We start from the raw sequence: 14,292 nt of genomic DNA, 5'->3' as shown, positions 1-14,292 counted from the left end.
ACCCGAGCATGGTAGTGCCCGCTCATCACTAGTTAAGAGCACATGCGCATGGTAATGTTTGATAATCACTACACAGTATTAAACCGGCTGCCAACCATGTACCATCCTTTGCAGGCAGCTGCTGGCATCTGATGCGCACAGATCAGTGTTGGATCAGTTTGTGCACATAGGCTGCCATTCTTAGCACATACTGGTTATTACACAAGACTATAGTAGTGAAGACTATGAATCCAAAATTCTGGGTGACTGCACGTTTGGGAGGGGGTGCATTAGATGCGGGAGATATTTACAAGGACGTTCTGGACGCACAGGAGATAATGGCTGGATTCTGCAGTTGTCTGCTTGGGTGAAAGCAGACGGCCGCTGCCTAGCCCACCGCCGGCTGTAACGAGATGATCTAAACATTCTGTGGTTTTCACATTACAAGTCTCCTACTTGAGGTTGTTTTTTTACCTGTATACTCATTGAATAATCTGATTCACTGAGCACAGATCTTTGAAATCACTTTCTCAGTCCTTGAGTTGAGCATTTCACTGTGTATTGACAGCGCCACCCTCGCCTCTTGACCAGGTCTGGTATTGCAGCTCACTGAGGGGAGAGGGCCTGAGTTACACAGACCGGACACAGCCTTCCCTGCTTTGGTGGTCTTCCTCAGCAGCAGCACAAGGTCCCATCCACACCGATGCCAGGGACGGTTCCTGCAGACAGTCCCCCCCACATTCCCCATCAATGACCACAAGCAACAAGTGTTTTTATTTGGCTTTATTAATTTCAGTTGCAATACAGGACAGCCATTTACTCTATCCAGGTCTTTTGTTTCAAGGCTTAGCGTGTTTATTTTTCCCTAAAGTGCAAGCACAGATTCAGAATTAGCACAAGCTTCCAGTCAAGCCATGGTAGAAATGAGCGCAGGAGTGCCACGTCCACTGTCCCACACGTGTTCACCGTCCACGAGGGCCTGCAGATGACAATGATGGGAACTGAAAAAGCAGGAGGCGCCTTTCTAGCCCTGAATGGGCCTAGCCCATGTGCACCACGCCTTCTACCACCGCCATGCCCAACGCTCGGGCTAGTCTTTGGCATTCTGCAACCAAACTTACTAAAATGATGCCACGTGAGAAGGAAGGTTACAGATTGGTACATGAAATGAAGACTGGCAGCATGCCCGCTGCTTATTACTATCCTCACACACAATGCCAAAAGCGCTTACCAGAATCTGAGTGCGTGATATCGATGGATGGGAGATGTCGCACGTGGCTGTATATATAGAGCTTTGCAGGCCGTGGCTGTAGCCAGATATGGCAGAATCTGTCACACCCCCGCTGCTCGGCTCAAAATGATCACTCAACTCCTCAAAGCCTGAAATATTTTACAATTATCCACTGCGTACACAACTAGGTCCATAGTCATCAGTGCACCGCGTCTGAAGTCACACAGCCAGCACATTGAGTCAACCGGTACAGCAAGAACTGGGGACCGGAGACCAAACCCACAACAGTCCATTCCTCTGCAAACCGCCTCACCTACTGGCCACCATCACCCCCCGTGCTACAGGCAGAGACCGCTGTAAACTATGCTCACCGACCAGGTACCCGCTGTGCCCCTCACCTAGGATTCATCCATTTAGTCCTCACTTTTTTAAAAAAAAAAAAATCCAGATTAGCCAAAATTAAAGAAAAAAAAATTAATGAGCCTTCGTTTCTGTACAGTAAATTTGTGCATGCAAATAAATGGCCTCTCCATGTGCCACGCATTAAGACTAGATATCAATGAAAACAACAGAAGTGATTCTCAGCATTATAAAATCTACAGTCGCTGCCCGGGGGATCGGACCCGTCACCCATCAGAAGAGCATGTACAAAGCTTCACAAGCAGGAGACACTAAAGGGTGCAACTAGGAGGACGGCTAAGCCATGAGAAGCGCTCTGTACATGGGTGGACGAATAAATAATAAAAAAAAAAATTAAAATCTATTGCGCTAATGGTTTTTTATTGGAAGAAAAAAAAAAACTTAAAAAATTAAACTAGCATTTACGACTTGGAATGGACATTGTGTTTTCTTCTTTCTTACACAGCCTCGATCGTTGTGCTGAAGTCCTATAGCGATTATAGGCATCTGCTGTCTCCAAGTTCGGTACATACATTTCTTTTTTTTTTTATTCCTTTACAAAATGACGAGAGTCCAAAAGCTGCTCCCCCGACGGTGAACGCTTTATCAAAACCGTGAATGGCCCAACACCCGTCTCGCTCAAGTGCAGCACGAAACAAGAACGTTAAAACTGAGATTAGAACAGGCATGCCGTCCTCGGGTAGTGTCGTCATCATCTCCGTACAAAAGGGACCAGTCAATTATTAGGGGGAAGGAGGGCTTCCAACATCTGGATCCATCAGCCATACTGCTGCACACCATCCTGAGGTATAAACCAATTTTAGAGTAAACCAGCTATGACAATTTATACTAAAAATTTAGACTCACCCCGGAGGGCGGAATCGCTTTTACAATTTTTTTTTGTTTTTGCATTTTTCTCTTGGTTTTAAATACAAAGGTCTGACTGTGCTCAATTGTCAAGCTGCATGCATGTAAAACTGGCCAGCCCAAACAGTGGAGTAATCATTAGCAAATGGAGCTTAAGAGTCCTTTAAGTGTTTCCTTGTTGTTAAAAGGTAGTACGAGTATTGAGATACTGTAAAACTGATGTTTAAACTCTTCTTTTTTTCTATTTTTTTTTTGTTTTTTTTTGGAGGGGGGAGAGGGACAGGACCACCAACCGTTACATGCAGATTGTTTTGTGGACAGAAGGTATTTCTTGACATTCAGTTTTGCTATACAGAAACAGAATGAGTAAATGAACATTTTTGCAAGAGGTAAGTAAAAGATTCAGTTTGATTCTTCTAGAGGGTAGGATTGGGGACAGGTCTTCATTTTGCGGTCATCATCTGTACGAATTCTGGAAAGAAAGAACAGGAGGGTGTTAATCGGGCGGAGGATGAAGAGGTTGTCCTGGTCCGCCTGACGTGGCCACGAGCATGCTAGAGATGAGCCATGACACGTACAATTGGAGAACATCTCATCCTGTCCTGCCATTGACTGACACTGCACAAATTATCAGCAAGTAACTATGCAACAATCCATTAAAACCAGCAGAAAGCGGCTTAAAAATAGGAGGTATACCAGTATCAGATGGATCGGCTGTAGACAGCGGGCCTGGTACCACGCACTGCCACAGGGCCCAGTCAGTAGGGGAAACCTTTTTTTTGGATTTGGATTTGTTGTACGTATACCCTCTTTCACTTGTAAAGCGCCATGGAATAAATGGCGCTATAATAATAAATAATAATAATAATAATAATAATAATAAAACCTGAGATCACCATTTACTGTATAGACTATAAAGCGATTGTTTTCTCCGCTCTTCCTATGACATGCTATTCGAGGGGGTCCATCATTAGCAGTGAAATCAAGCCCCCCTTTCTTACCTTCGTAGTTGACCTGCCCGTCTCCATCTATATCGGCTTCTCTGATCATTTCGTCTACCTCTTCGTCTGTTAGTTTTTCCCCTAGGTTGGTCATTACATGACGGAGCTCTGCTGCGCTGATGTAACCGTTGCCGTCCTGTAAGAAAGCGGACGTCTTCGTCAGACCGGGAACACCCCCGTGTTTTGGCACAAAGTGCAGACTTAAGACTCCAGGACATGTTACCTTGTCGAACACTCTGAATGCTTCACGGATCTCCTCTTCGCTATCTGTGTCTTTCATTTTCCTTGCCATCATGGTCAGGAATTCAGGAAAGTCAATTGTGCCATTGCCTGGATAAGAAATAGTTAAATAATGAGCAGACGGAGGTCATTTCCATCTACCTGCTGCAATGTTCAGCAGCCGAGGGCTAAGCAGACTGGACTCTGGGCAGCACAATGGCCCCTTATGGCAGATGACCACGACTGTGGCCGCAGCACTCACCAGTATGGTCTTTAGCCATGGCTCCAACTTAGCAGCTGCAAACAACCCCCCTAAAGTCATGTTCAGTGCAACCCCCAGTCCAGTCCTGTCAGCACTGCCGCTGTGCTAATGATTAAGAGCAGAGGGCTTGTAGGGTACTGAAGACCCCTTACCGCACTATGCCATTAAATCGCAGAGCTGCTACATGCAAGGGGTGTACCGCTTTGAATGCAAAACGCACACCCTGTACTTCTACAAAGTACATGGCATTTTCTCCCTCTGAAAATGAAACCAAGGGCCAGCAAAGTTACACGATAAACCCAACAATGCAGCAAGAAGCGACAGGATCCAGGTCTCATCCCTCCATAAGCAGCCATTATTCTGCCTACAGTAATTAAGCCATCACCTACCATCAGCATCCACTTCATTGATCATGTCCTGCAGCTCAGCCTCTGTCGGGTTTTGACCAAGTGACCGCATGACTGTGCCCAGCTCCTTGGTGGTAATTGTGCCATCCCCATCTTTATCAAATAAGGAGAAAGCCTCCTTGAATTCTAAGGGAAAAAAAAAAAAAAAAAGTGTTAAAGCTGATTCCAAAGTATACAATGACAACTAATCCCTCTACATGCAGAGAACAGCAGAACCAGCCCCAACTACGCTCATTTGCCTAAGTCACTCGGCAGAAGACGAGCAGCGACCTGCGGGTGGACGCGTCCGCACAAAACCCTCAATCACAGAAATGTCACAGGACAAACTCTGAAGCTTTATCTGCACATTACAAGTCTGAGCACGGCGCCTCGCCGGCTGCAGGGAAAATGCCCTTGTTCCAGTTTGCTGAAAATTTGGAGCGTTTCCTTGGCAATGAACCTGGAAGTATTGACTAAGATGGAGACCCAGCCCCAGAGGCTTGGGTAAAGTCCAGTAAGTGGGAAATGTATGCTCAGGGAATTAATGGGTTAATGTATTGTATATTCATGGATCTCACACTGCTCTGGTGGTCTACATTGGGAGGCGGCACAATCCCCCAAAACTGCAAACAATGCAGATTATAGGAGTGATTGCCCATGGATGCAACATAATGCAAGACCAGTAAGATGAAGGTCTGAGTAATTATCACCTTTCGGCACTGGGGCCCCCAAGTGTAAATATGACCAGGGGCCACATCTGTCTCTTCCCACACCACCTATATACTAATAGGTGTGGGCAGCACGGTGGCTCAGTGGTTAGCAGTGTAGTCTTGCTAGGATCCTAGGTTCAAGTTCCATTTTATGCATTCTCACTGGTGTTCACGTGGGTTTCCACCCACACTCCAAACACTGATTTAGGCTATGTGCGCACGTGTGCGCTCTGCACCGCACCTAAAAGGTGCGCTTCAGAGCGCAGCTGAAAAGCTCCGTTCTGAAGCGCATGGTGCCAGCAGAGAACGTGCGCTCTGCCTGCAGCTCCTGCCATAGACAGAGCGGGGGCTGCATGCAGAGCGCACGGAAGTAGTGACATGACAGCCGAAGCGCTGCGCTCTAAGAAGCCACGTGCGCACGGCCCCTGCACAATCTCCATAGATTGTGCAGGGGACGCAGGACCCATGCAGTTACGCTGCGCTACAAAGCGCAGCGTAACTGCATAAATTACGCACACGTGCGCACATAGCCTTAGACGTTGTGGGGACAGGGATTATCACGTCTGCATGGAATGACTAGCGCCATGTAATAAAATAAATTGATTCTTATTATACTGGCCCCCCAAGCACATTGGGTAAGTGATTGATTGTAAGCTCTTGGGATCAGGGACGGATGTCTCATTCCATAGCTCTGTATGCACAAGCCAAGTCTTTGCACCTGAACGTTTGCAATCTGCTAAGTGTTCGCTCACTGACATTGTGCAGGCAACGCCAGCAAATGTCACAAATGCTCCCCTCCTGCGGTAGCACGCGCCGATTTATGTGCCGTATAGTAGCCGGCGGAACGAGAGCTGGAGGATGAGATTGATCACAGGCAGGCTCCGCTTTTTAAACAAGCTTAGTCATAGCCGGATAACAAGCAGCTGAACAGCCTGCAAACCAAATTACCCCGGTCGCTGGAAAAAGCAATTACTCACCAGCAATCTGCTCTTCAGTCAGCTGATCGGCCTAAAGAGGGGGGACAAAATAAAAATGTATGAGATTAAAGCAATGCATCATTAACAAGTATATAATACACAACATAATGGAGCAAGAGACCTCACTGCACCTGCAGGAGCCATTGTACCCCCAGCTAAGGGTCAAAGCCAAAACCCTTCATCAGGAGCTGACAAGTTGTCTCAGTCCTGCAACGTGAGCCATGTACAGGGAGGTGGGCAGCGCAGGCGTAGCCCGCAGGACAACATGGGTACAGATGCCGTGCCTATTGCCGGTAACACCCCGACAGCTTCCAGGATTCCTGCGTCCACTATAAATGGTTCCCTGTAACCCAGGTCACCTGCCCCAGCACATAATGGCCACAAGTGATGTGTGATTAGGTAATGCCAAGTGTCACTTCCATGTTTAGGCAGCGCAAGGTTGGCAGATGCATGCATCGGTACCCAGCCTGGGGATATGCATGTACATAGACCCTCGGGTGTCGCCCCCCATTCAGTGCAACTGCCACCTTTCCTCTGATAGAGTATGACTCTACATTGACCGGGTCCTGGATTTAGGCCTCTCCCTAAGCCTCTATTCTTTATCTTTGGGCTACAGGAGGGGTTTACACCCTACAGTCCCTTCTTAGGACGTTGAACATATATTGTGAAAGATAAAAAAACAAAAACCACCACACACTGCTTCTTGGCCATACCCAAATAGTGCCATCCACCTGTTAAGGCAAGTGACAAGCTCTAAATAACGCAGCGTGAGCACAGCTGGAGAGCCCAGATCCGGAAACGTTCCGGTGAAAGGAGATTAACATCTGATTCCTGCGTCGCTGGAGGCGATTTAAGAGCTCTGCACACAGCAATGAATTACAAGCAGCGGCAGCTTTACAGCCACATTCAGCAGAGTTATTACAGGGAGCCCTGCAGGCTGGCACCACAACAACTGCCCTGCACAGCATCAATCCTCCATCACACCACAGCAGCACAGAGGACACCGGGCGTCTATCCAACAGCAGGATCATCTGTACAAGCACAGGGCGATACAGCAACGACCGGCAGCGCCTAGAGTCCAGTGCCAGGAGGCAACACCGCACAGGGCGATACAGCAACGACCAGCAGCGCCAAGAGTCCAGTGCCAGGAGGCAACACCACACAGGGCGATACAGCAACGACCGGCAGCGCCAAGAGTCCAGTGCCAGGAGGCAACACCACACAGGGCAATACAGCAACGAGCGGCAGCGCCAAGAGTCCAGTGCCACGAGGCAACACCACACAGGGCAGGCAGCAATGACCGGCAGCGCCAAGAGTCCAGTGCCAGGAGGCAACACCACACAGGGCAATACAGCAACGACCGGCAGCGCCAAGAGTCCAGTGCCAGGAGGCAACACCGCACAGGGCAATACAGCAACGACAGGCAGCGCCTAGAGTCCAGTGCCAGGAGGCAACACCGCACAGGGCAATACAGCAACGACAGGCAGCGCCTAGAGTCCACTGCCAGGAGGCAACACCGCACAGGGCAGGCAGCAACGACCGGCAGCGCCAAGAGTCCAGTGCCAGGAGGCAACACCACACAGGGCAATACAGCAACGACCGGCAGCGCCAAGAGTCCAGTGCCAGGAGGCACCACACAGGGCAATACAGCAACGGCAGGCAGCGCCCAGAGTCCAGTGCCAGGAGGCAACACCACACAGGGCAATACAGCAACGACCGGCAGCGCCAAGAGTCCAGTGCCAGGAGGAAACACCACACAGGGCAATACAGCAACGACCGGCAGCGCCAAGAGTCCAGTGCCAGGAGGAAACACCGCACAGGGCAGGCAGCAACGACAAGCAGCGCCAAGAGTCCAGTGCCAGGAGGCAACACCACACAGGGCAATACAGCAACGACCGGCAGCGCCAAGAGTCCAGTGCCAGGAGGAAACACCACACAGGGCAATACAGCAACGACCGGCAGCGCCAAGAGTCCAGTGCCAGGAGGAAACACCGCACAGGGCAGGCAGCAACGACAAGCAGCGCCAAGAGTCCAGTGCCAGGAGGCAACACCACACAGGGCAATACAGCAACGACCGGCAGCGCCAAGAGTCCAGTGCCAGGAGGCAACACCACACAGGGCAATACAGCAACGGCAGGCAGCGCCAAGAGTCCAGTGCCAGGAGGCAACACCACACAGGGCAATACAGCAACGACCGGCAGCGCCAAGAGTCCAGTGCCAGGAGGCAACACCACACAGGGCAATACAGCAACGGCAGGCAGCGCCAAGAGTCCAGTGCCAGGAGGCAACACCACACAGGGCAATACAGCAACGACCGGGAGCGCCAAGAGTCCAGTGCCAGGAGGAAACACCACACAGGGCAATACAGCAACGACTGGCAGCGCCAAGAGTCCAGTGCCAGGAGGAAACACCGCACAGGGCAGGCAGCAACGACAAGCAGCGCCAAGAGTCCAGTGCCAGGAGGCAACACCACACAGGGCAATACAGCAACGACCGGCAGCGCCAAGAGTCCAGTGCCAGGAGGCAACACCACACAGGGCAATACAGCAACGGCAGGCAGCGCCAAGAGTCCAGTGCCAGGAGGCAACACCACACAGGGCAATACAGCAACGACCGGCAGCGCCAAGAGTCCAGTGCCAGGAGGCAACACCACACAGGGCAATACAGCAACGGCAGGCAGCGCCAAGAGTCCAGTGCCAGGAGGCAACACCACACAGGGCAATACAGCAACGACCGGCAGCGCCAAGAGTCCAGTGCCAGGAGGCAACACCACACAGGGCAATACAGCAACGGCAGGCAGCACCTAGAGTCCAGTGCCAGGAGGCAACACCACACAGGGCAATACAGCAACGGCAGGCAGCGCCAAGAGTCCAGTGCCAGGAGGCAACACCACACAGGGCAGGCAGCAATGACCGGCAGCGCCAAGAGTCCAGTGCCAGGAGGCAACACCACACAGGGCAATACAGCAACGACCGGCAGCGCCAAGAGTCCAGTGCCAGGAGGCAACACCACACAGGGCAATACAGCAACGGCAGGCAGCGCCAAGAGTCCAGTGCCAGGAGGAAACACCACACAGGGCAATACAGCAACGACTGGCAGCGCCAAGAGTCCAGTGCCAGGAGGCAACACCACACAGGGCAATACAGCAACGACCGGCAGCGCCCAGAGTCCAGTGCCAGGAGGCAACACCACACAGGGCAGGCAGCAACGACAGGCAGCACCTAGAGTCCAGTGCCAGGAGGCAACACCACACAGGGCAGGCAGCAACAACCGGCAGCGCCCAGAGTCCAGTGCCAGGAGGCAACACCACACAGGGCAATACAGCAACGACCGGCAGCGCCAAGAGTCCAGTGCCAGGAGGCAACACCGCACAGGGCACGGGCAACGAGATACAGCACCCAGAGTCCAGTGCCAGGAGGCAACACCGCACAGGGCGATACAGCAACGAGAGGCAGCACCTAGAGTCTAGTGCCAGGAGGCAACACCGCACAGGGCAATACAGCAACGACAAGTAGCGCCAAGAGTCCAGTGCCAGGAGGCAACACCACACAGGGCAATACAGCAACGACCGGCAGCGCCAAGAGTCCAGTGCCAGGAGGCAACACCGCACAGGGCAGGCAGCAATGACCGGCAGCGCCAAGAGTCCAGTGCCAGGAGGCAACACCACACAGGGCAATACAGCAACGACCGGCAGCGCCAAGAGTCCAGTGCCAGGAGGCAACACTGCACAGGGCAGGCAGCAATGACCGGCAGCGCCAAGAGTCCAGTGCCAGGAGGCAACACCACACAGGGCAATACAGCAACGACCGGCAGCACCCAGAGTCCAGTGCCAGGAGGCAACACCACACAGGGCAGGCAGCAACGACCGGCAGCGCCCAGAGTCCAGTGCCAGGAGGCAACACCACACAGGGCAGGCAGCAACAACCGGCAGCGCCCAGAGTCCAGTGCCAGGAGGCAACACCACACAGGGCAGGCAGAAACGACAGGCAGCGCCCAGAGTCCAGTGCCAGGAGGCAACACCACACAGGGCAGGCAGCGCCCAGAGTCCAGTGCCAGGAGGCAACACCACACAGGGCAGGCAGCAACGACAGGCAGTGCCAGGAGGCAACACTGCACAGGGCAGGCAGCAATGACCGGCAGCGCCAAGAGTCCAGTGCCAGGAGGCAACACCACACAGGGCAATACAGCAACGACCGGCAGCACCCAGAGTCCAGTGCCAGGAGGCAACACCACACAGGGCAGGCAGCAACGACCGGCAGCACCCAGAGTCCAGTGCCAGGAGGCAACACCACACAGGGCAGGCAGCAACGACAGGCAGCGCCCAGAGTCCAGTGCCAGGAGGCAACACCACACAGGGCAGGCAGCAACGACAGGCAGCGCCCAGAGTCCAGTGCCAGGAGGCAACACCACACAGGGCAATACAGCAACGACCGGCAGCGCCAAGAGTCCAGTGCCAGGAGGCAACACCACACAGGGCAGGCAGCAACAACCGGCAGCGCCCAGAGTCCAGTGCCAGGAGGCAACACCACACAGGGCAGGCAGCAGCAACAACCGGCAGCGCCCAGAGTCCAGTGCCAGGAGGCAACACCACACAGGGCAGGCAGCAACGACTGGCAGCGCCCAGAGTCCAGTGCCAGGAGGCAACACCACACAGGGCAGGCAGCAACGACAGGCAGCGCCCAGAGTCCAGTGCCAGGAGGCAACACCACACAGGGCAATACAGCAACGACCGGCAGCACCCAGAGTCCAGTGCCAGGAGGCAACACCACACAGGGCAGGCAGCAACAACCGGCAGCGCCCAGAGTCCAGTGCCAGGAGGCAACACCACACAGGGCAGGCAGCAACAACCGGCAGCGCCCAGAGTCCAGTGCCAGGAGGCAACACCACACAGGGCAGGCAGCAACGACAGGCAGTGCCAGGAGGCAACACCGCACAGGGCGATACAGCAACGACTGGCAGCGCCCAGAGTCCAGTGCCAGGAGGCAACACCACACAGGGCAATACAGCAACGACCGGCAGCGCCAAGAGTCCAGTGCCAGGAGGCAACACCACACAGGGCAATACAGCAACGACCGGCAGCACCTAGAGTCCAGTGCCAGGAGGCAACACCGCACAGGGCGATACAGCAACGACAGGCAGCACCTAGAGTCCAGTGCCAGGAGGCAACACCACACAGGGCGATACAGCAACGACAGGCAGCGTCCAGTGCCAGGAGGCAACAGCACAAGGAGATACAGCAACGGCAGGCAGCAGCACCAGTGATTATAATAAGATCACTGTACCGACTACAGGTCCAGGCCCCACTAATGTACACACTGAGGACTGGGCCGTGCTAACACGCACCGAGAGCCGGGCCGCGCTAACACACGCAACGAGAAATACGCAACGAGGGCCGGTCCACGCTAACTAACACACACGGGCCGGTCGGCGCTAACACACACACACACACACACACACACACACACACACACACACACACACACACACACACACACACACGGGCCGGTCGGCGCTAACACACACACACACACGAGGGCCGGTCGGCGCTAACACACACACACACACACACACACACACACACACACGGGCCGGTCGGCGCTAACAAACACACACACACACACACACACGAGGGCCGGTCGGCGCTAACACACACGAGGGCCGGTCGGCGCTAACAAACACACACACGAGGGCCGGTCGGCGCTAACAAACACACACGAGGGCCGGTCGGCGCTAACAAACACACACACACGAGGGCCGGTCGGCGCCAACAAACACACACACACACGAGGGCCAGTCGGCGCTAATACACACACACGAGGGCCGGTCGGCGCTAACACACACACGAGGGCCGGTCGGCGCTAACACACACACGAGGGCCGGTCGGCGCTAACACACACACGAGGGCCGGTCGGCGCTAACACACACACGAGGGCCGGTCGGCGCTAACACACACACGAGGGCCGGTCGGCGCTAACACACACACGAGGGCCGGTCGGCGCTAACACACACACGAGGGCCGGTCGGCGCTAACACACACACGAGGGCCGGTCGGCGCTAACACACACACGAGGGCCGGTCGGCGCTAACACACACACGAGGGCCGGTCGGCGCTAACACACACACGAGGGCCGGTCGGCGCTAACACACACACACACACACACACACACGAGGGCCAGTCGGCGCTAACACACACGAGGGCCAGTCGGCGCTAACAAACACACACACACACACGAGGGCCGGTCGGCGCTAAACACACACACGAGGGCCGGTCGGCGCTAACAAACACACACACACACACACACGAGGGCCGGTCGGCGCTAACAAACACACACACACGAGGGCCAGTCGGCGCTAACACACACACACACGAGGGCCAGTCGTCGCTAACACACACACACACACACACACACACACACACGAGGGCCAGTCGTCGCTAACACACACACACACGAGGGCCAGTCGTCGCTAACACACACACACACACACGAGGGCCAGTCGTCGCTAACACACACACACGAGGGCCAGTCGTCGCTAACACACACACACACACGAGGGCCAGTCGGCGCTAACACACACACACGAGGGCCGGTCGGCGCTAACACACACACACACGAGGGCCGGTCGGCGCTAACACACACACACACGAGGGCCGGTCGGCGCTAACACACACACACACACGAGGGCCGGTCGGCGCTAACACACACACACACACGAGGGCCGGTCGGCGCTAACACACACACACACACACACACACACACGGGCCAGTCGGCGCTAACACACACACACACACACACGAGGGCCGGTCAGCGCTAAAAACACACACGAGGGCCGAGCCATTACAACAACACTTATTACAGGACCGGACCATAATACCCCAAGCAACAAGGACCAGGCCATTATAATGTATATTACAGGACAAGCCCAGTATACCGCAAGCATCATGGAGCGGGCCATTATAAAGGTATATTACAGGACAGGACCGTTATACCGCAAGCAACAAGGACCAGGCCATTATAACGCACAGTACAGGCCCGGCCCATTATAACGCACATGACCAGGACCTGGCCATTATAACGTACAGTACAGGCCCGGCCCATTATAACGCACATGACCAGGACCTGGCCATTATAACGCACAGTACAGGACCGGCCCATTATAACGCACATGACCAGGACCTGGCCATTATACCGCAAGTGACAATGGCTGGGCCATTATAACGTATATTACAGGACTGGGCCATTATACCGCACGTGACAAGGACCGGTCCATTATAATGCCCTTTCCATCACCAGAGCGGACTATATACAGGCTGCAGCCGCAGATACCACCCGGTAACCGGCTGCAGCAGTAACAGACCCCGGGGCCTCCGCGCTCACAGCGGATGTACAAAGCTATAAAAAGCAAACACAATAAAACAAAGCAGCAGAGAAGAAGTTCTGCAGCAGCTGCGCGTCCACGGTGTTCCGCGGGAGCGCGCAGCAGCCACACCGCCCGCACCCCATAGCCCCGCCCCCGGGAGCAGCGCCTCACAGCCGGCCCGCAGGATGGAATTTGCAGGGAGAGAGCGGCGCCGTGAGGTAAAGCCGTCACCGGACAGCCCCGGAGAAGTAAGACACCGAGCGGCGGATACATACCATGGCGACGAGGCGGGAGGGTTATGTATCCGTGTGACGGGAAAGGCTGAGGACGTCCGCACAGCGCGCCGAGCTCCACAGAGTGCTGGGGGTGTGAGGTGAAGCCGCAGCCCTTTATAAGCGCGTATCCCTCCGCCAACGGCCACACACCGCCCGGGAGCCGGGACCGCACCAGAGACACGTCCCAAACCACGCCCCCGCCACTCACTGCCAGTGCTGTGGGCGGAGCTAAGAGTGTCCGCCAACAACGAGCGGCAGTGTGTAGTGAGTGGTCCGTCACCAAGAGACCCCCGAGGAGACAGCCAAGACCACCACTGAGAAGACCCCCAACCTCACCACCGAGGAGACCCCCAACCTCACCACCGAGGAGACCCCCAACCTCACCACCGAGGAGACCCCCAACCTCACCACCGAGGAGACCCCCAACCTCACCACCGAGGAGACCCCCAACCTCACCACCGAGACCACCATCAAGGAAACCCCCCCACAGAGTACACCACCAAGAGACCCCGGACCAAGTAAAATCAGGACTACACCACCCAGATCACTACCGAGGAGACCCTGGACTACACCAACAAGACCACCACCGAGGAGACCCCTGACCACAATGCCAAGACTACCACCGAG

General features: G+C 54.6%; 1 protein-coding gene across 1 annotated transcript; it reads right to left on the bottom strand.

The window, feature by feature from the left end:
• Positions 1–747: 747 nt before the first annotated feature.
• On the bottom strand, positions 748–13,775 carry CALM1 (calmodulin 1). The gene is made up of 6 exons (XM_075330055.1): positions 13,666–13,775; positions 6,032–6,062; positions 4,348–4,491; positions 3,701–3,807; positions 3,478–3,613; positions 748–2,948 (listed from the first exon to the last, which is right to left on the bottom strand). The coding sequence occupies exons 1-6, from the start codon at positions 13,666–13,668 to the stop codon at positions 2,920–2,922; spliced, it is 450 nt and encodes a 149-aa protein (XP_075186170.1). The 5' UTR covers positions 13,669–13,775; the 3' UTR covers positions 748–2,919.
• Between the last annotated feature and the right edge of the window lie 517 nt (positions 13,776–14,292).

Source organism: Anomaloglossus baeobatrachus, chromosome 12, assembly GCF_048569485.1.
Source record: "Anomaloglossus baeobatrachus isolate aAnoBae1 chromosome 12, aAnoBae1.hap1, whole genome shotgun sequence".
NCBI lineage: Eukaryota > Metazoa > Chordata > Amphibia > Anura > Aromobatidae > Anomaloglossus > Anomaloglossus baeobatrachus.
Note: the sequence above shows the minus strand (reverse complement) of the source record. Positions and strands in the feature narration are given on the sequence as shown.